This window comes from Nerophis ophidion, linkage group LG03 (assembly GCF_033978795.1).
Source record: "Nerophis ophidion isolate RoL-2023_Sa linkage group LG03, RoL_Noph_v1.0, whole genome shotgun sequence".
Lineage (NCBI taxonomy): Eukaryota > Metazoa > Chordata > Actinopteri > Syngnathiformes > Syngnathidae > Nerophis > Nerophis ophidion.
The window spans coordinates 17,712,347-17,734,869 of NC_084613.1; the positions used below are offsets into that span (position 1 = coordinate 17,712,347).

The 22,523-nt window shown below is 35.7% G+C and overlaps 1 protein-coding gene and 1 long non-coding RNA gene across 2 annotated transcripts in view; one reads left to right on the plus strand and one right to left on the minus strand.

Moving 5' to 3' along the window:
* Window positions 1-22,523, plus strand: part of LOC133549233 (copine-8-like) — a 161,118-nt gene that overhangs the window by 124,615 nt on the left and 13,980 nt on the right. Inside the window, exons 15-16 of the mRNA XM_061894450.1 lie at window positions 11,894-12,075; window positions 20,033-20,160. Of these exons, the coding sequence (XP_061750434.1) occupies window positions 11,894-12,075; window positions 20,033-20,160 (310 nt within the window). The remainder of the gene's footprint in view (window positions 1-11,893; window positions 12,076-20,032; window positions 20,161-22,523) is intronic.
* LOC133549235 (uncharacterized) lies at window positions 15,732-21,016 on the minus strand. The gene is made up of 3 exons (XR_009806053.1): window positions 20,832-21,016; window positions 20,572-20,712; window positions 15,732-18,210 (listed from the first exon to the last, which is right to left on the minus strand). It is a non-coding gene; the product is annotated as an uncharacterized LOC133549235 (long non-coding RNA).

Consider the following 22,523-nt stretch of genomic DNA (forward strand, 5'->3'; position numbering starts at 1 on the left):
GCCGCCGTCAGAGCGAGTACTTGAGTGTCTTACACACCAACTTAATCAGTCACTGACTTCTTTATTGGCACACATAATTGGCATCTCTTGTAACCTCCGCACTGCAAAGTCAGGGCACAGCTTTAAGAAAATAAATGAACTTCAACAGAGCTAACATGGACACAAGTAATGGGACACACACAGGAAGTGAAAAGTCAATGAAATGTGGAGCGAGAACAGTTCTTCTTGGAGACTCCGCATTTGTATTTTGGTTATTATATCGGGGGCTGCGCATTTGTTTTTGTTATGTTGTCAATGTTTTGATTTTTTAATATTTTTTTATTTCAAAAGGTGTGCATTGTTTTTTTGTTTTTTAAAAAATATATTCCGCCCGATTGTAGCTGAGATAGGCGCCAGCGCCCCCCGCAACCCCAAAATGGAATAAGCAGTAGGAAATGGATGGATGGATATATATTTATTGTTTTTATTTAAGAGGGTTAGCTGTTTTTGGTTCTATTTTTTTCTATTTATTTATGAGGGTGTGAATTCTTTTTTTCAATATATTTATTTAGGAGGGTGTGCATTTTTTTATGCTTGTTATTGTTTATTTAGGAGGGTATGCATTTTTTATTGTATTTTTTTATTTTTATGAAGGTGTGCATTCTTTTTTTAATGTATTTTTTTTTGGTGTGCATTTGTTTTATATTTTAATTCAATCAATCAATCAAAGTTTTCATATACAGCCCGTAATCACAAATGTCTCAAAGGGCTTCACAATTCTTCTTTTTTAGGCGGGTGTGCATTTGTTTTTTACATTCAAGAGAGCGTGCATTTGTGTTGTTTATTATACTTTTTTGAATTAAGGGAACATGCTTTTTTAAATGTTGTATTATTTAGAATGGTGTGCATTTGTTTTTCATTTCTTTATTTAGAGTGTATGATTAAAAAATAGCTTTATTTTATTTGTATTTTTTTGGGAGGGTTTCTACTGTATTTTGTTTTCCGTTTATTTAAGAAGAGGGTGTGAATTTGTATTTTTTGGGGGGGGGGAATTTGATTTTTTTTATGTGCTTTATTTTTTAATATTTTTTTATTCTGGAGGATGTGCTTTTTTTAAAATATTAAATTATTTAATTTAATTTAATTTTTTATTTAAAACGGTGATACTTTGAATTTTTTTTAAGTTAAGAGGGTGTGCATTTGTTGTTGTTTTTTACAATTATTTAAGGGATTTAATTTATTTTTTAATTTGCTTTGTTTTAATAATATTTTTCATTTTGGAGGGTGTGCATTGGTTTACTTTTTATTTAATTATTTTGTTTGATGTAGGAGGGTGTGGATGTTTAAATGTTTTTTATTTTATTGATATATTTTATTTAAAAGGGTGTCCTGTTTTTAAGTTGGGAGGGTGTGCATCTGTAGGGTCAGAGGTCACTGGTGTTGGACCTGATCTGGTTCTAATCTCTTCAGTTCTGGCAGGTTTTTGTCCGTTGAATTACAGTAAATGACAACATTTGTGTGCGTAATAATGATTATTACACCTACAAATTGAATAGACTGCAAAGACACGATATTTAAAGTTCAAACTGAGTAACGTTTTTTTTGTTTTTTTTGCAAATAATCATTAACCTAGAATTTAATGGCAGCAACACGGGCATTTTGGGGCTTTTGCTTTGCATAGTAGAGTTTTAACTTGCACTTACAGATGTAGCGACCAACTGAAGTTACTGACAGTGGTTTTCTGAAGTGTTCCTGAGCCCATGTGGTGATATCATTTACACACTGATGTCGCTTTTTGATGCAGTACCATCTGAGGGATCGAAGGACACGGGCATTCAATGTTGGTTTTCGGCCTTGTCGCTTACGTGCAGTAATTTCTCCAGATTCTTTGAAACTTTTGATGATATTGTAGACCGTAGATGGTGAAATCCCTAAATTATTTGCAATAACTGGTTGAGAAATGTTGTTCTTAAACTGTTGGACAATTTGCTCACGCATTTGTTGACAAAGTGGTGACCCTCGCCCCATCCTTTCTTGTGAATGACTGAGCATTTCATGGAAAGTGCTTGGCACCCACTTGTTCCCAATTAGCCTGTTCACCTGTGGGATGTTCCAAATAAGTGTTTGATGAGCATTCCACAACTTTGTCAGTCTTTTTTGCCACTTGTGCCAGCTTTTTTAAAAACATTTTGCAGGCATCAAATTCCATATGAGCTAACATTTGCAAAAATAACAGACAAGTATCTTGTCTTTGAAGTCTACTAAATTGAATATAAATTGAAAAGGATTTGCAAATCATTGTATTCTTTTTTTATTTACCATTTACACAACGTGCCAACTTCACTGGTTTTGGGTTTTGTACAAGAAAGTGTCAATCATCATGGCGAGGAGAGATAGCCCACTACGTTCTGGGTGTGCGTACATATGGCACCTCTTCCAATGGTGCCAGAAGAAGGAAGTGGGTCGTGCATGAATCAGGGCACTCGCACCCAAACGTGTCGCGCCTTAACTGTGAAGTGGGACCAGAATAGGGATCAGTACTTTTCACATTGGAGCCGATATGGTACCGATTCCTGGAAAAACATTGTGGACTCACCAGACTTGGAGGATGTTCATTGAAAAATAGCAGAAAACAGACGTGACCAAAAAATATATCGTCTTTTCAAAAAGGCAACTTTCTGATTTTAAGAAACAATGAAAGAAGTAAAGAAAATACATTTTAGTTGTCACAGGGGTGTCGAAACGTAATTTTTTTAAAATAAATTGTAACATTTAATTGATTAAAAAAAACAAAAATAAATGTTATGCATCTATGTGTATGTTTACGTATATGTATACGTATGTGTGTATGTATGTATGTATATATATATATATATATATATATATATATATATATATACATATATTTATGTATGCGCATATGTATGTGTGTGTATACATCTGTGTGTATGTATGTATATATATATATTTATGTATGCGCATATATATGTGTGTGTATGTATGTATATATATGTATGTATATATATATATATATGTATATACTATGTATATATATGTATATACTGTGTATATGTATGTATGTATATATGTATACATATGTTTGTATATACAGTATGTATATACAGTGTGTGTGTATATATGTATATACTGTATATATATGTATATATTTATATACTGTATATATGTATATATATCTGTATATACTTTGTATATATATATATATATATATATATATATATATATATATATGTATGTACTGTGTATATACTGGGTGTATATATGTATGTATATACTGTATATATATGTATATTTGTATGTATATAATATATATACTCTATATGTATATGTATATATACATACATGTGTGTATATATGTGTATATATACATATATATATATATATATACATACAAACGTATATATGTACACATACATGTGTATGTATGTATATATATATATATATGTATGTATGCGCATATGTATGTATGTGTATATATCTGTGTGCATGTATGTATATATATATGTATGTATATATATGTATATACTGTGTATATATGTATATACTGTGTGTATTTGTATGTGTATATGTATATATATATATATATATATGTGTGTTTGTATATATTTATATACTGTATATATATGTATATATTTATATACTGTGAATATGTATATATATGTATATATATATATCTGTATATACTTTGTATATATATACATATATATGTATGTATGTACTGTGTATATATATGTGTGTATATACTGTGTGTATATATGTATGTATATGTATACATATAATATATATACATATATATATAATATATACATACTATATATATATATATACATACATGTGTGTGTGTGTATATGATATATACATACTGTATATATTATACATATACACGCACGAGGGTCACTGGTTCAAATCCCACCTAGAACCAACCTCGTCACGTCCGTTGTGTCCTGAGCAAGACACTTCACCCTTGCTCCTGATAGGTGCTGGTTGGCGCCTTGCATGGCAGCTCCCTCCATCAGTGTGTGAATGTGTGTGTGAATGGGTAAATGTGGAAGTAGTGTCAAAGCGCTTTGAGTACCTTGAAGGTAGAAAAGCGCTATACAAGTACAACCCATTTATCATTTACATATATATATGTATATATATATGTATATATATATATATATATATATATATATAATATATATATATATATATACAAACGTACAGTATATATGTACACATACATGTGTATGTATGTGTATATATATATACATATATATATATATACATATATATATATACAAACGTATATATGTACACATACATGTGTATGTATCCATCTATCCATCCATTTCCTACCGCTTATTCCCTTTTGGGGTCGCGGGGGGCGCTGGCGCCTATCTCAGCTACAATCGGGTGTAAGGCGGGGTACACCCTGGACAAGTCGCCACCTCATCGCAGGGCCAACACAGATAGACAGACAACATTCATACTCACATTCACACACTAGGACCAATTTAGTGTTGCCAATCAACCTATCCCCAGGTGCATGTCTTTGGAAGTGGGAGAACCCGGAGGGAACCCACGCATTCACGGGGAGAACATGCAAACTCCACACAGAAAGATCGCAAGCCTGGATTTGAACCCAGGACTGCAGGAACTTTGTATTGTGAGGCAGACGCACTAACCCCTCTGCCACCGTGAAGCCCGTATACATACATGTGTATGTATGTATATATATATATATATATATATATATATATACATATATATATATATATATATATATATTTTTTTTTTTTTATCTGTCCTGTCAAGACACATTTCGACAAATCATATTGTTGATGTAGATGATCTATATCTGCTTTACAGATTTACTTTAAAAAAGACAAGTGTCGGATATTTGTCTTGTTGCCTTATTTGTCCACCCATTAATTTTCTACCGCTTGTCCCTCTCAAGGTTGCGGAGGATTTGACTTTATTAAAAGTTTGGGTAGAATTTTATTCAACAAAAGCAGTTTTATTTTAAGTTATATAAAAATGGTCATTTATTTTATGGAAGAATGTAGTTAATCATAGAACTGGCACCCATCCATCCATCCATCGTATTTTTTCACTGCTTGTCCCTTTCGGGGTAACGTTATTGACAAGTTTCGATTTTGAATCGAGAATCGAATCGATTAACAGTTTCAAAATTATGGAATCACTCAATTTTGAGGAACAAACGATCAATCCATGGGTCTTCTTCTGCTTATCTGAAGTCGGGTTGCTGGGGGCCCAGAGGCGTTTCCAGGCTAGCCGAAAGACACGGTCCCTCCACCGTGTCCTGTATTCCGGTCGGACGCACCCTATTGACAGAGCTTCTCACCCTATCTCTAGGGAGATGAAAGACGAAAGAAAACCTTGATCTTCTTCTCTTTGTTTCTATTGACATCTCTGGTGCTGGAGCCACGATTCATGTCAATCCACCTGCTGCAACAGCTCTTCAGACTTTTTAACTGCAGACTAATGGACACATTTCATCTGTTGAGGCGTTAGCTTTGGAAATGAAAACTTAGAGGCTGAGTTCATATTTTTCCTGAGGTTTGAGTGATGCTATCATTTTTTCAATCTCCTTGATCTAAAAATGAAACGGTTACTGACTACCACCACAATTGATTTACTTGTTTTTGTTTTTAGTGTGTCTTAAAAAAAAGGAAATGGGCCATAAGTTTTTATGTCATGTTCGTTATCAGATTTCTTCTGCAACATTCAGCAACTGAATGAATTTCTGTAGATTCTATCATATTCGACATTGGTTGTACCTGGGAACCAATACCGCAAACAATTTTTGGTACATTTTTGTGTGTCATAGAGTTGATCTTTTTTTGAATTATTTCAAATTTAACATCGAACTAATAATAATTACTCTGCTATACATTTTTTATTTTTTTTGGTTTTTTTTTAACAATTCTGAGTATCTTTTGCAAGTACAGTTTGTTCTTGGTGTGTTTCCATTGCCGGAAGTAGTCTTTGCCATTAGTCGTCCTGTCTTTTGTTCAGTCCTACAAAGTTTTGATACTGCAAGTAGTTTCTTTTTGCTTTATTCTTTTATTTACCTTTTATCTTTTTTTGACCTTCTATTTACCTTATTTTACCATTTATATATACATATATATTTTAATTTTCCTGAAAGAACGCTCCTGAAGGAATCAAAAAAGTACTTTCTATCTATCTATCTATCTATCTATCTATCTATCTATCTATCTATCTATCTATCTATCTATCTATCTATCTATCTATCTATCTATCTATCTATCCATCCATCCATCCATCCATCCATCCATCCATCCATCCATCCATCCATCCATCCATCCATCCATCCATCCATCCATCCATCCATCCATCCATCCATCCATCCATCCATCCATCCATCTATCTATCTATCTATCTATGTATCTATCTATCTATCTATCTATCTATCTATCTATCTATCATGTTCTTTTACCTCCCATTTACCCTTTTTAATCTTGTATTTACCTTGTTTTTAATCTTCTTTTAGCTTCTATTTACCATTATTACCTTCTATCTTGTATGTACTTTCTACTACTATGTATTTACCTTCTTTAATCTTGTATTTACCTTCTATTTGTTCTTTTAGTTTATATTGACCTTTTCTTTACCTCATAAATACATTCTTTTACCTTTTATTTACCTTCTTTTATCTTGTATTTATCTTGTTTTCAGTCTTCTTTTACCTTCTATTTACCATTTTTACCTTCTATCTTTTATTTACTTTCTTTCACTATTTATTTACCTTCTTTAATCTTGTATTTACCTTCTATTTTTTTATTTTCGCTTTTATTTCTCCTTTTCTATCTTTTATTGACCTATTTACTTTCTTTTACCATTTATTTACCATATTTTATCTTATATTTATCTTCTATTTAGCATATTTTAGCTTATAATTACCATTGTTACCTTCTAGATCTTTTATGTACCTTATTTTACTCTTTATTTACCTTCTTTAATCGTGTATTTACCTTCTATTTATTTTATTTTAGGTTTTATTTCCCTTTTTCTATACTTTATTGACCTATTTTCTTTCCGTTACCATTTATTTACCTTCTTTTATCTTCTATTTACCTTCTTTTAACTTGTATCTATCTTCTATTTAGCTTATTTTAGCTTCTGTTTCCCATTGTTACCTTCTATAGCCTTTATTTACCTTCTTTTACTATTTACCTTTTATCTTGTATTTACCTTCTATTCATCTTTTTTTAGCTTCTATTTCCCCTTTTTTTTACTTGTTCACTTTCTTTTAACATTTATGTACCTTATTTTATCTTCTATTTACCTTCTTTTACCTTGTACTACCTTGTATTCTATTTTACCCATTATTTACCTGCTTCTATTTAATATTTACTTTTTGTTTATCCTATTTTAGCTTCAATTTATATTATTTTACCTCTTATTGCCTTCTTTTATCTTGTATTAACATTATTTGATCTTTTATTGATCTTCTATTTACCATTTTTTGCCATTTATTTACCTTCTTTTACCTTGCATTTACCATTTTTTAAAATCTTTTATTTACCTTGTTTAATCTTGTATTTCCCTTCTTTTTGTCTTCTTTTAGCTTCTCTTTACATTTTTTTACCTTCTAAATGCATTATTCTACCCTTTTCTTTACCTTCTTTTATCTTTTATTTACGTTTTATTCTGAGTATCTTTTGCAATAACAGTTTGTTCGATGTGTGTTTCCAGGAAGTAGTGTTTACAGTTTGTTCTTAGTGTTTTTCCGTTGCCAGGAAGTAGTCTTTGCCATTAGTCATCTTGTCTTTTGTTGAGTCTACAAAGTGTTGATACTGCAAGTATTGTACTCATCACACACCGGCTGTTTGATGGCAACCGGCCTCTTAATTGGAGTTAGCATCGACACATTTGGAGACATTGAAATTGCCATGTGGAATCGATAACTCATTAGCGGCGGGCATCAAGCTAGTGAGCGCATTTTGAAGAGTGGCGCCTTACTTGTGAGTGCTTGCCTTGTAAGAATAGAAAAGGACAACATTAACAGAATGCGCCTGTTTGCCCGCCAAGTGCTTACGCCGGTGGCGAGTCTGCAAACAAAGGCGCCAAATGATTGTTTATGAGGCGCCCGAAGCAAACGTTGTTTAGCGGAGCATTGCTGCTAATATTTATGATCCACGTAGCTGCGCCGTCAAATCATTTTCTGGCATGAAAAATGTCGATATTATTACGCTGGTAATGACTTTATTTCTGTTAAAACTCCGCTGGCGTCTTTTTTTAATGAGAAAACGACTGGGAGACGTGAGTATGGAAATGTGCAATAAAGGTGAGAACCACGTAGAAAAAAGACTGCAATATTGTCTTTCATACGGCAGTGCAGCGAGTGACACGTCGCCGTTTTCCACGGGTGAGTTAGTGAGCGTTCATCAGTTGGCGGGAGGAGCGATCGCAATGATTGACTGACTTCTTTGGAATTGAGTTTTGTGACCTGATGGATTATTTTCATTCTTTTATTTCGTTTCTGCAGTCAAAGTCGACCTCGTTTATAATGACAAGCTGTCTATGCGGACCAAGTCAACAAGTCTTGTTCCAAAGTTTTCGCTGAAGTCCGTGCTTCTCAATCAGTTTTTGTCAAGCCCCCCTTGGTGACATCTTTGTTTAATGATTGAAAACCTGATATGTGTTTTTATATGTGTACATATAGTTCTATTTACATAAGCTTACCTTTTGTTAACTTTTTTTTTCCTTCTATGTCTCTTCTTTTCGCTTGTATTTACCTTCTATTTACCTGCTGTTGTCTTTTGTTTACCTCCCACTGTACGTCTTATACCTTATTTACCTTTGATTAATATTCCTTTACCATTTATTTATCTTTAATTTATCTTCCTTTTGTTTCTATTTACTTTTTTCTACCTTCTTTTACATTTATTTACCTTCTTTTACCTTTTATTTAGATTATATTTACCGTTTTACTTTCTATTGACCTTATATTGATCTTATTTTAGCCTCTACTTAGATTTTTTTTACCTTAAATTTACCTTCTAATTTATTTACATTTAATCTACCTTCTATTGATCTTAATTTAGCTTCTATTAACCCTTTTTACCTTCTTTTACTGATTTCTTTACCTTATTTTACCATCATTTACCTTATGTTTGACTTGTTCGACCTTCTTTTACCTTTTAGTAACCTTTTTCTTTCTACTTTTTATTTACCTTTCAATTCATTTTTTTTATACTTTTGCCTTTTTTATTTAGATTTTATTTTCCTTGTATTTATCTTTTTTTAGCCTCTACTTAGCTTTTTTTTACCTTCTGTTTACCTCTTTTTCATTTTATTTTACATTTTGTTTACCTGTTTACCTTTTTGTACCCTTTTTTACCTTTGTTACCCTTCTTTACCATCATTCACCTTCTATCTGACTTGTTTTACCTTTTACTAACCTTTTTAGCTTTTTATTTACCTTCTTATACCTTCTAATGATTTTTTAAACTTATTTTTTATTCCTCTTTATTAATCTTATTTTAGTCTCTACTTAGCTTGATTACTCTCTGTTTACCTCATCTTCCTTTTATTTGGCTTCTATTTACCTTTTTACCTTATTTTACCTTCTATTAGGGACGGCGTGGCGCAGTGGGAGAGTGGCCGTGCGCAACCCGAGGGTCACTGGTTCAAATCCCACCTAGAACCAACCTCGTCACGTCCGTTGTGTCCTGAGCAAGACACTTCACCCTTGCTCCTGATGGGTGCTGGTTGGCGCCTTGCACGGCAGCTCCCTCCATCAGTGTGTGAATGTGTGTGTGAATGGGTAAATGTGGAAGTAGTGTCAAAGCGCTTTGAGTACCTTGAAGGTAGAAAAGCGCTATACAAGTACAACCCATTTATCATTTATTTATTATTTACATTTTATTTACCTTCTATTGATCTTACCTTACCTTCTACTTACCTTTTTTTAAACCTTTTTTACCATCATTTACCGTCCATTTGACTTCTTTGACCTTATTTTACTTTTTAGTAATCTTTTTTAACATATTATTTACCTTCTTATACCTTCTAACTCATTTTTTAACTGTTACATTTTATTTACCTTCTATTGATCTTACCTTAGGCTTCACGGTGGCAGAGGGGTTAGTGCGTCTGCCTCACAATACGACGTTCCTGCAGTCCTGGGTTCAAATCCAGGCTCGGGATCTTTCTGTGTGGAGTTTGCATGTTCTCCCCGTGAATGCGTGGGTTCCCTCCGGGTACTCCGGCTTCCTCCCACTTCCAAAGACATGCACCTGGGGATAGGTTGATTGGCAACACTAAATTGGCCCTAGTGTGTGAATGTGAGTGTGAATGTTGTCTGTCTATCTGTGTTGGCCCTGCGATGAGGTGGCGCCTTGTCCAGGGTGTACCCTGCCTTCCGCCCGATTGTAGCTGAGATAGGCGCCAGCGCCCCCCGCGACCCCAAAAGGGAATAAGCGGTAGAAAATGGATGGATGGATGATCTTACCTTATCGTACCTTACCTTCTACTTACTTTTTTTTAAACCTCTTTTTAGCCATCATTTACCTTCTATTTGACATCTTTGACCTTCTTTTACCTGTTAGTAATCTTTTTTTAACATTTATTTACCTTCTTATACATTCTAACTCTTTTTTAACTGTTATATTATTTACCTTCTATTGATCTTACTGTATCTTACTTACTTTTTTAAAAACCTTTTTTTAGCCATCATTTACCTTCTATTTGACTTCTTTGACCTTCTTTTACCTTTTAGTAATATTTTTTTAACATTTATTTACCTTCTAACTCATTTTTTTAACTGTTACATTATTTACCTTCTATTGATCTACTGTATCTTACCTTACATTCAACTTTATCTTTACCTTTTACCTTTTTTAACCATCATTTACATTCCATTTGACTTCTTTGACCTTATTTTACCTTTTAGTAAACTTTTTTAACATTTTATTTACCTTCTTATTCCTTCTAATTAATTTTTCTAACCGTTACATTTTATTAACCTTCTATTGATCTTACCGTATCTTACCTTACCTTCTACTTACTTTTTATTTACCTTTTTTTAACCATCATTTACCTTCTTTTTACATTCTTTGACCTTTTACCTTTTAGTAATCTTTTTTTTTTTTTACCTTTTAATTGACCTTCTTGTACTTTCTAATACTTTTTTGTACCTGTCACCTATTATTTACATTCTATTCAACTAGTTGTCTTATTTTACCTTTGAGTTACCTTATTTTACTTTCTATTAAACATGTTTTTACATTCTTTTACCATCTGTTTAGCCTTTACCTTTTTTCACCATTTTGTTTTACGTGTTTAAATTTTGTTTACTCCAGTTTACCATTTTTGCCTTCTATTACCCTTCTTTTTAACCGTTTACCTATAATACAATATTACATCATTTGTGTTTTTGCCCTAAAAAAAATTGCAAAAATTTTTATTTTTTGGCTTTGGTCTTTCTTGTTTTTTTTTGTGTGTGTTTTTTTCACATTATACTGACAGATAGACCAAGTTAATATTGACATTTAAGCACAGAATGAAAATAATAATAATACAAACTGTTATATGACATATTTTTAACACTTTTATGAATAAGACCCTTTTGGGCCCCGGGAGCAAAATTGAGGGCAGCCCTAAAAGTAAAAAAAAAAAAATCCATCCATCCATCCATTATCTACCGCTTGTTCCATATAGTGCTTGAATTTTTCAGTGTATGGCCATCGCGAGAAAAAGTTTGGACACCATTGACAATGGACATGATTGATCAGAATACTAATGCTTTCATCTTATTTTATATTTACACTGATTTAAATTGATGATGAACAAATGTATTTTTACTATGTGTGTCGCGTAATCCCGGTTTGATGCCGATGCGTGCCTTGTTTCCCGGTCCCAGGCAACCCGTCGCAGCCCACCTCGCTGCACTACATGAGCCCCTACCAGCTCAACGACTACGCCATGGCTCTGCGGGCCGTGGGCGAGATCATCCAGGACTACGACAGCGACAAGATGTTTCCCGCGCTGGGATTCGGCGCCAAGCTTCCCCCCGACGGGCGCGTCTCGCACGAGTTCGCCCTGGTGAGGAGACCCCGGGTCTTTTTACTTCTTTGTCTTTCAATCAGTCTTTCAGTTTGGCCCCTGATAGCATGCGTGAAGTATCAAAACCAGCTTTTGTGCGGGTATACACTGTTTTTTGCTACTCGAAACATGCTTTTTGCTAACATGCTAACTTATTTGCACCTCATTTTCTGGGTCGTACATTATGGTTCTTCACGCATGCTAACAGTTAGCATGCCATCTTATTGTGCAGGTTTATAACCGGTTATGTTTCCTGCTAAATGACGCTCTATGGCCAAGGTGCTAACTGTTAGCGTTTAAGTTTGGCTTCTGTTAGCATGCGTGAAGTATCAAACAATTTTTTAAAGCTAATTTTGCAGATCTCCACCGCAGAGGTAGAAATTATATTTTGGTGCTTGACACATGCTAACTGTTAGCATGCTAGGTTATGTTTTTAGGAAATTTTCTAGATAACCACCACTGAGTCGTACATTTTGGTTCCTCATGCATGCTAACAGTTAGCATGCTAGCTTTTTATTCTCATTTTGCAGGTTTATAACAGAGTTATCTTTCCTGTTAAATGACGCTCTTTGGCCAAGGTGCTAACTGTTTGCGTTTAAGTTTGGCTTCTGTTTAGCCATACTTGCCGAGCCTCCCGGATTTTCCGGGAGACTCACGAAATTCAGTGCCTCTCCCGAAAACCTCCCGGGACAAATTTTCTCCCGAAAATCTCCCGAAACTCAGGCGGAGCTGGAGGCCACGCCCCCTCCAGCTGCATGCAGACCTAACTCAACGTTGTGACCCTCTTAAACAGGACAATACTGCCATCTACTGTACATGTAATAGAATGTAAATATATTCTACATTTAAGTGCAGTCAAGGAACATGCATTAGGGAGTCCGTTCTGAAGCCCACAGTAAAGAGACGTAACTTCATCACGTCGCCTGGTTATTGACACCAACCCAATATATTACACCATCGACGAGCAAAATGAAGAAATACGCTTGTAAGTTCCAGAACGATTGGAAACAAGAATTTCAGTTTATCCAGGAGAGTTCGACGGGGAAGGGGTATGTTGCCTGTAAATTTTGTAGAACAGACTTCTCCATTGAACACGGCGCCCGAATGGATATACTCAGCCATGAACGGTCAGTCAGCGAAGCACAAAGCGTCCGCAGCGCAGCATCGTTCACAAACCAGTATTATGGCCCACCTCGCAAAATGGAGACCCGATGGTGTAACTTGTGCTGAGACAAAGATTGCTATGCTGATAGCTGGAAGCAATATCCCGTTCTCATTTGCGGATGTCTACAACAAATCCGTGAAGGATGTTCCCGGATTCGGAGATCGCTCGCCAGTACGCAAATGGCAGAACAAAGGTTACTCAAATAGTGAAAGGTAAGTGTTGTTTTTTTTAGTAACCAGCAAGCACAGTACAGTTAGTAGAACAACTTTGTTTTTATTACTCTGTATTTGATAGGTGCCGTCGGAAATTCAACTATTTCATATATATATATATATATATATACACACACACACACAGGTGCAGTTCATATTATTAGAATATCATGAAAAAGTTGATTTATTTCAGTAATTATATTCAGAACGTGAAACTAACATATATCAATTCATTACACACATAGTGATATATTTGAAATGTTTATTTAAATTTTGATGATTAGTACTGACAATTACTGAAAATCCCAAATTCGGTATCTCAGAAAATTAGAATATTAGTTACGACTAGTACCAAAAAATATTTTTTAGAAATGTGGGCCAACTGAAAAGTATGAACATGGAAAGTTTCAGCATGTACGGCAAACAATACTTAGTTGCAGCTCCTTTTGCCTCAATTGCTGCAGCAATACGGCGTGGTATAAAGTCGACCAGTCTGTTGCACTCCTCAGGTGTTATGAGAGCCCAGGTTGCTTTAATATTGGCCTTCAGCTCTTCAGCATTGTTGGGTCTGGCATCTCGCATCTTCCGCTTCACAATACCCCATAGCTTTTCTATGGGGTTAAGGTCAGGTGAGTTTGCAGGCCAATCAAGAACAGGGATACCATGGTCCTTAAACCAGGTACTGGTAGATTTGGCACTGTGTGCAGGTGCCAAGTCATGTTGGAAAATGAAATCTTCACCTTCATAAAATTGGTCCGCGGCAGGCAGCATAAAGTGTTCTAAAACTTCTTGGTAGACTGCTGCATTGACCCTAGACCTCAGGAAACACAGTGGACCAACACCAGCAGATGACATGGCACCCCAGACCATTACCGATTGTGGAAATTTGACACTGGACATCAGGCAACGTGGATTCTGTGCCTCTCCTGTCTTCCTCCAGACTCTGGGACCTTGATTTCCAAAGGAGATACAAAATTTACTTTCATCTGAAAACATAACTTTGGACCACTCAGCAGCAGTCCAGTCCTTTTTGTCTTGAGCCCAGGCGAGACGCTTTTGACGTTGTCTCTTATTCAAGAGTGGCTTTACAGAAAGAATGCGACAGCTGAAGCCCATATCTTGCATACGTCGGTGCGTGGTGGTTCTTGAAGCACTGACTCCAGCTGCAGTCCACTCTTTGTGGATCTCCCCCACATTTTTGAATCGGTTTTGTTTGACAATCCTCTCCAGGGCACGGTTATCCCTCTTGCTTGTACACTTTTTTTTACCACAAAATTGTCTTCCCTTCGCCTCTCTATTAATGTGCTTGGACACAGAGCTCTGGGAACATCCAACCTCTTTGGCAATGACCATTTGTGTCTTGCCCTCCTTTAAAGTATCAATGGTCATCTTTTGGACAGCTGTCTTCCCCATGATTGTGTGTCATACAGAATCAAAACGAGAGACCATTTAAAGGCTTTTCCAGGTGTTTTGAGTTAGTTAGCTAATTAGAGTGTGGCACCAGGTGTCTTCAATATCTGACCTTTTCACCATATTCAAATTTTCTGAGATGTTGAATTTAGGGTTTTCATTGGTTTCAGCTATAATCATCTCCTTTTTGGCAAAAAACACTTGAAATGTATCAGTCTGTTTGGAATTAATGTATACATTCTACAAGTTTGACTTTCTAAATGGAATTAATGAAATAAATCAACTTTTTCATGATATTCTAATAATATGACTAGCACCTGTGTACCCCGCCTTCCGCCCGATTCTAGCTGAGATAGGCGCCAGCGCCCCCCGCTACCCCAAAAGGGAATAAGCGGTAGCAAATGAATGGATGGATATATATATATATGAAATATATACGAAATACTCGAATTGGTGAATTATACGCCACCCCTCTTAACCACCCCCTCCGCCCCAACCACGCCCCCAACCAAGACTCTGCCCCACCCCGACCATATGCTAACTATTTGCATGCTCGCTTTATTTTTGATAATTCTGTAGGTCAACACCGCAGAGTCGTAAATTCTGGTACTTCACGCATGCTAACAGTTAACATGCTAGCTTTACAACCACGAGTTATGTTTTTTGTTAAATGACGCTATATGGCTGGCATGCTAACTGTAAACGTTTTAGTTTGGCTTCTGTTAGCATATGCAGAGTATCAAAACTAGCTTTTTTAGGTAATTTTGCAGGTCTACACCCCAGAGTCATATATTTTGGTACTCGACACAGGCTAACTGTTTGCATGCTCGCTTTATTTTTGATCATTCTCTAAGTCAACACCGCAGAGTCGTAAATTCTGGTACTCCATGCATGCTGACGGTTAACATGCTAGCTTTACAACCACGACTTGTGTGTTTTTTTAAGCAACGCTTAATGGCTAGCGTGCTAACTCTTAACGTTTCAGTTCGGCTTCTGTTAGCTTGTGTGGATTATCAAAACTGGGTTTTTTAGGTAATTTTGCAGGTCAACACCACAGACTCATATATTTTGGTACTTGGATATTTTGGTACTTGACATGTGCTAACTGTTAGCATGCTCGCTTTATTTTTGATCATTCTGTAGGTCAACACTGCAGAGTCGTAAATTCTGGTGCTTCACGCATGCTAACAGTTAACAAGCTAGCTATACAACCACAAGTTGTGTTTTTCGTTAAATGGCGCTATAAGGCTAGCATACTAATTGTTAATATTTCAGTTCCGCTTCTGTTAGCATGCATAGAGTATCAAAACAATTTTTTTTAGGTATTTGACACACCGAGTCATATTTTGGTACTCGACACGGGCTAACTGTTAGCATGCTACCTTTTTTTAATTCTGTAGGTCAACACCGCAGAGTCATAAATTTTGGTACTTTGCGCAATCTAACAGTTAACATCCTAGCCTTACAACAATGGGTTAAGTTTTCTTTTGAATGACACCACGTGCTTACAGTTAACATTTCAGTTTTGCTTCTGTTAGCATGCGTGAAGTATCAAAATTAGCTTTTTTAGGTAATTTTGCAGGTCTACACCACAGAGTCATATATTTTGGTACTCGACACAGGCTTACTGTTTGCATGCTCGCTTTATTTTTGATCATTCTCTAAGTCAACACCGCAGAGTCGTAAATTCTGGTACTTCACGCATGCTGACAGTTAACATGCTAGTTTTACAACCACAAGTTGTGTTTTTTGTTAAACAACGCTTTATGGCTAGCGTGCTAACTTTTAACCTTACAGTTAGGCGTTTGTTAGCATGCGTGGAGTATCAAAACTGGCTTTTTTAGGTAATTTTGCTGGTCAACACCACAGAGTCATACATTTTGGTACATGGATATAATGGTACTTGACATGTGCTAACTGTTAGCATGTTCGCTTTATTTTTGATCATTCTGTAGGTCTACACCGCAGAGTTGTAAATTCTGGTACTTCACGCATGCTAACAGTTAAAGAGCTAGCTATACAACCACGAGTTGTGTTTTTCGTTAAATGGCGCTATAAGGCTAGCGTGCTAACTGTTAATATTTCAGTTCCGCTTCTGTTAGCATGCGTAGAGTATAAAAACTAGCTTTTTTAGGTATTTGACACACCGAGTCATATTTTGGTACTCGACACAGGCTTATTGTTAGCATGCTACCTTTTTTTTATCCTGTAGGTCAACACCTCAGAGTCATAAATTTTGGTACTTTGCGCAATCTAACAGTTAACATCCTAACCTTACAACAATGGGTTAAGTTTTCTTTTGAATGACACCACGTGCTAACTGTTAATATTTCAGTTCCGCTTCTGTTAGCATGCGTAGAGTATAAAAACTAGCTTTTTTAGGTATTTGACACACCGAGTCATATTTTGGTACTCGACACAGGCTTATTGTTAGCATGCTACCTTTTTTTTATCCTGTAGGTCAACACCTCAGAGTCATAAATTTTGGTACTTTGCGCAATCTAACAGTTAACATCCTAACCTTACAACAATGGGTTAAGTTTTCTTTTGAATGACACCACGTGCTAACTGTTAACATTTCAGTTCGGCTTCTGTTAGCATGCGTGGAGTATCAAAACTGGCTTTTTTCGGTAATTTTGCAGGTCACCACCACAGAGTCATATATTTTGGTACTCGACACGTGCTAACTTTTAGCATGTTAGCTTTATTTTTGATTATTCTGTAGGTCAACACCACAGAGTCGGAAATTCTGGTACTTAACGCATGCTGACAGTTAACATGCTAGCTTTACAACTCTGATTTGTGTTTTTCGTTAAATAACGCTATAAGGCTAACGCGATAACTGTTAATATTTCAGTTCCGCTTCTGTTAGCATACGTAGAATATCAAAAGTAGCTTTTTTAGGTAATTTTTCAGCTCAACACCACAGAGTCATAGATTTTGGTACTTTGATATTTTGGTACTTGACATGTGCTAACTGTTAGCATGTTAGCTTTATTTTTGATCATTCTGTAGGTCAACACCGCAGAGTCGTAAATTCTAGTACTTCACGCATGCTAACAGTTAACATGCTAGCTTTACAACTATGAGTTGTGTTTTTTGTTAAATGACGCTATAAGGCTAGCGTGCTAACTGTTAGCATTTCAGTTAGTTTTTCACCATTTCCCCATGTTGAATGCCAGCCATTCCCTTTCTGCGGCTTCCACGTATCTCCATCCATAATCCAAGATTTTACGGCAGCAGGTTTCCGGGCCGCTCCCTCGTCTGCCCGTCTCTTCCAGATGTTTCCTCCAGAGGCGTTGGCGGCCGAGGCGGAGTTAGCTAGGAGACTCCTTAGCGGGGCCAGGCCTGCAGACAAGGCACATATGCGTTCATCTCATTAAGGTTTTAACTCCGTCAGCTCCCAAAGAGCCTGCAGAGGCGCGGCTGCCTCGGTCTTAATTTCGCCAGCTCCATTTGCGGACTGGTGCGCCGCGAGGAGACGTCCCGCTAAGATGGTTAGGAAGCCTCCGACATATGGAGGGCTTCAATAATGCAACACGCCAAGGGTTAGCTCCAAACACACACACACTTCTACACACTGGACTCTTCATTAGGCACAGCAGCACAATCTATGACATATGGACCCAGGGACTCTTTTAATGGACTTTGTACACTTTTTTATTTGATATTGCTGTCATATTTGTCATTCATTTATGTTCCTTATTGTGCAGGTAAAACTGTTTCCAATATTGGTTTACTTACTTGAATTCTACAAATTACGACTAAAAAACTAAACTATCAAAGAGTAGAAGAAAATTTAAAAAAAAAAAAAACAGTTTTATTTTGTTATAACTATTGTAAAATATGAGGAATAAGGAATAAATAACTTATTTTATATTTTTTTTAAATCATTGCAAATATGTCTTTCATCCTAAATTCTGTACTGTGTTTTTTATGATAAATACCAATTGTATTAATTTATTATTTAATTATATATATATTTTTATATTTCATATATATATATGTATATATATATATATATATATATATATATATACATATATATATATATATATATATATATATATACGTATATATAAATATGTATGTATGTATGTATGTATGTGTGTGTGTGTATATGTATATGTGTCTATATGTATAGCCATCCATCCATCCATTTCCTACCGCTTATTCCCTTTGGGGCTAGTGGGGGGCGCTGGTGCCTATCTCAGCTACAATTGGGCGGAAGGCGGTGTACACCCTGGACAAGTCGCCATCTCATCGCAAGTTATATATATGTGTGAGTGTATATATATATATATATATATGTATATATATATATATATATATGTATATATATATATATATGTATATCTGTATATATGTATATGTGTATATATATATGTATATATATGTATATGTATATATATATATGTGTGTATATATATATATATATATATTCACAATGTGAACATGAATAATTGGTTCCAACACACATATATATATATATATATATCCATCCATCCATCCATTTTCTACCGCTTATTCCCTTTCGTGGTCGCGGGGGGCGCTGGCGCCTATCTCAGCTACAATCGGGCGGAAGGCGGGGTACACCCTGGACAAGTCGCCACCTCATCGCAGGGCCAACACAGATAGACAGACAACATTCACACTCACATTCACACACTAGGGCCAATTTAGTGTTGCCAATCAACTTATCCCCAGGTGATTGTCTATATATATATATATATATATATATATATATATATATATATATATACACAATTTTTTAAAATATGTTTGTAATAAATATATTTAATACTGCAGTAATTATAGAGCGCAATTTTTACACAATGAAATAGAAAGTGCTTTATAGAAATTCATAAGAAGGCCAAAATATTAATAAAATGATTATAAAAATAATTATAATTCAAATTGAAATCACAAAATATCATAAAAACAAACAAATTAAAACAAGAAGAAATACGTTTCTATTGTGCAGTATGTGATGAATAAATGCGTCCAAGGGAACAATTTGTGTACAAAAATAATACTTTATTCGTACATCATTTGAGTTGATGTTTAAAAGCAACATTTCTGATGCCATTGATGCTCAATGAGACTTTTCTTATGATCCAATTCAAACTTTTGTCCAATTCCTGACCTTCCACCCTCACTTTGTGTGCAGAACGGCAACCCCCAGAACCCCTACTGTAACGGCATCGAGGGCGTGATGGAGGCATATTACCAGAGTCTCAAGTCGGTGCGCCTCTACGGACCCACCCACTTCTCCCCTGTCATCAACCACGTGGCCAGGTAGGTCCCTCTCAGGGTTTTTTGTGGCCTTTCCAAAAGTTTTGCTCTTAAAGGGCCCCCCACTCCCACCTAATGCCACCACCCTACATCCAAACTCTAAGAAAAAAGTATGTTTACTTTCACTAAAACGCTAATTAATTATTGACATTCATCCATCATTGGATCGGGGGCTCAAATGTTTTGAGTTTTGTTTTGATTTGTCCCGCGACTCCGAGAGGGAAAAATGGTAGAAAATGGATGGATAGAGGGATTTGTTTAGTTGTTGTTTTTTTTTACAAAGAAAGTGCCAATAAATTCATTATACCGTAGCGTCATCATTCACTTAAATCGTCACGGGGGGGGGAAAATGGGTGGACCCAAATGCAGTAAAGACAAGCTGAAATAGTGTTCAAGGGTTATTATTAATAAAACCTGAGGGAAAAGGAGGCAGCTTGTAGTCCTAGGCTTTGCAGTCCAGGAGAGCACACTGAGGCTAGCAGGCTGAGGCTAGCAGGCTGTGGCTAGCAGGCCGAGGCTAGCAGGCTGAGGCAGGCACACACGGCAAGTAGGGAACTGAAGGCAGAGGAAAAAACACGGGTAAGATGAGGAGCAAAAAAAAACACAAAAAATAGCAGGTTTGCAAGATTATCAAAATTGCTAGAATTCTAGGACAAACTGGCGAGAAGCGTTACCACATGTAGCAAGGTGAAACGATCTGGCAATCGCGCCGAGTGGAGTCCAAACATTTGTAGGCTGCAGGTGATGAGTTGATGGCAGGCAGGTGAGTGATTAGGGTGCTGGGATCAGCTGTGTCAGGCTGAGAGCTGGAGCCAAGCCTACGCCCAAAACACGCCCACTCTCCCAAAGACACACAGAGAAAAACAGACAGACTGACTGTGACATAAATATGATTATATATACCGTATTTCCCTGAATTGCCACAGGGCATATAGTATGCGCCTGCCTTCAATTACTCGCTTCCCAAAATAATTAGCGCATGCTTAGTATTACCGCCTGGTCAAACTCATGACGTCACGAATGACACTTCCCCTGTCATCATTTTCAGAATGGAGGAGGCTGATTTCAATACCGGTAATTTGAAATCGCATAAAGGGAAGAAGATTAAGAGCTATTCAATTGGATTTAAGGTCCAAGCTTACATCACACTCAAATTTTTACTGCATACCTTTGGTAAGTGCCGGAGTGAGAAGAGGTTTTAAAATGATTAGCGCATGCTTACTTTTACCGCATGCCTTTGGTAAGCGCAGGAGTGAGAAGAGGTTTTAAATTAATTAGCGCCCCGGCGGAAATTCAAGGAAATACGGTATTTCTAATTTTCCTTTCAGTGGATAGTCGTAATAACAACAATAATAATAATATTAATAATAATAATAATGATGATAGTAGTTGGCCCTGCGATGAGGTGGCGACTTGTCCAGTGTACCCTGCCTTCCGCCCGATTGTAGCTGAGATAGGCACCAGCGCCCCCCAAAGGGAATAGGCGGTGGAAAAATGGATGGATGGATGATGAAAGTAATAATAATACTGGAGTAAAATTGTTATAATTGATTCCAATAATGATGATAATAATAATAATGATAATAATTATACTGTTGTAGTAGTAATAGTAGTAGTAGTAGTAATAATCACAATACTACTGTAGTAATAATAGTAATAATAATACTTATAATATTATTGTAGTTATAATGATATTACTGTTGTAAAAAAAATAATACTGTAGTATTAATATAATAATAACACTGTAGTAATAATTAATAACTGTAATAATAATAATTATAATATTATAATTTTAATGATATTACTGTAGTAAAAATTATGAAAATACTGTAGTATTAGTATAATAATAATGCTTTTGTAATAATTAATAATGATAATAATGATAATAATAATAATGATTACAATACTGTAGTAGTAATAGTAATAATAATAATGTAGTAATAATGATAATGATATTAATGATAATAATACGGAGGTAATAATAAGAATGACAATAATAATACTGGAGTAGAATTATTATTAAAAATAAAAACAATAATTAACTTTGCAAGAAAACTTGAGCGGCACCCATGAATTGATTAACGTGGACCCCGACTTAAACAAGTTGAAAAACTTATTGGGGTGTTACCATTTAGTGGTCAATTGTACGGAATATATACTGTACTGTGCAATCTACTAATGAAAGTATCAATCAATCAATCAATCAAAAACCCTTCCTTCCCAAAACTCTGACCCACCACCATATATTTCATGAAAGCTAGCATGCTAAAGTTAGCATGTTACCAGATAGCATGTTTCAAGTACCAAGTTATATGACTCTTAAGGTTTACAGCTGTAAAATTTGCGAGAAAAGTTAGGATGCTAGC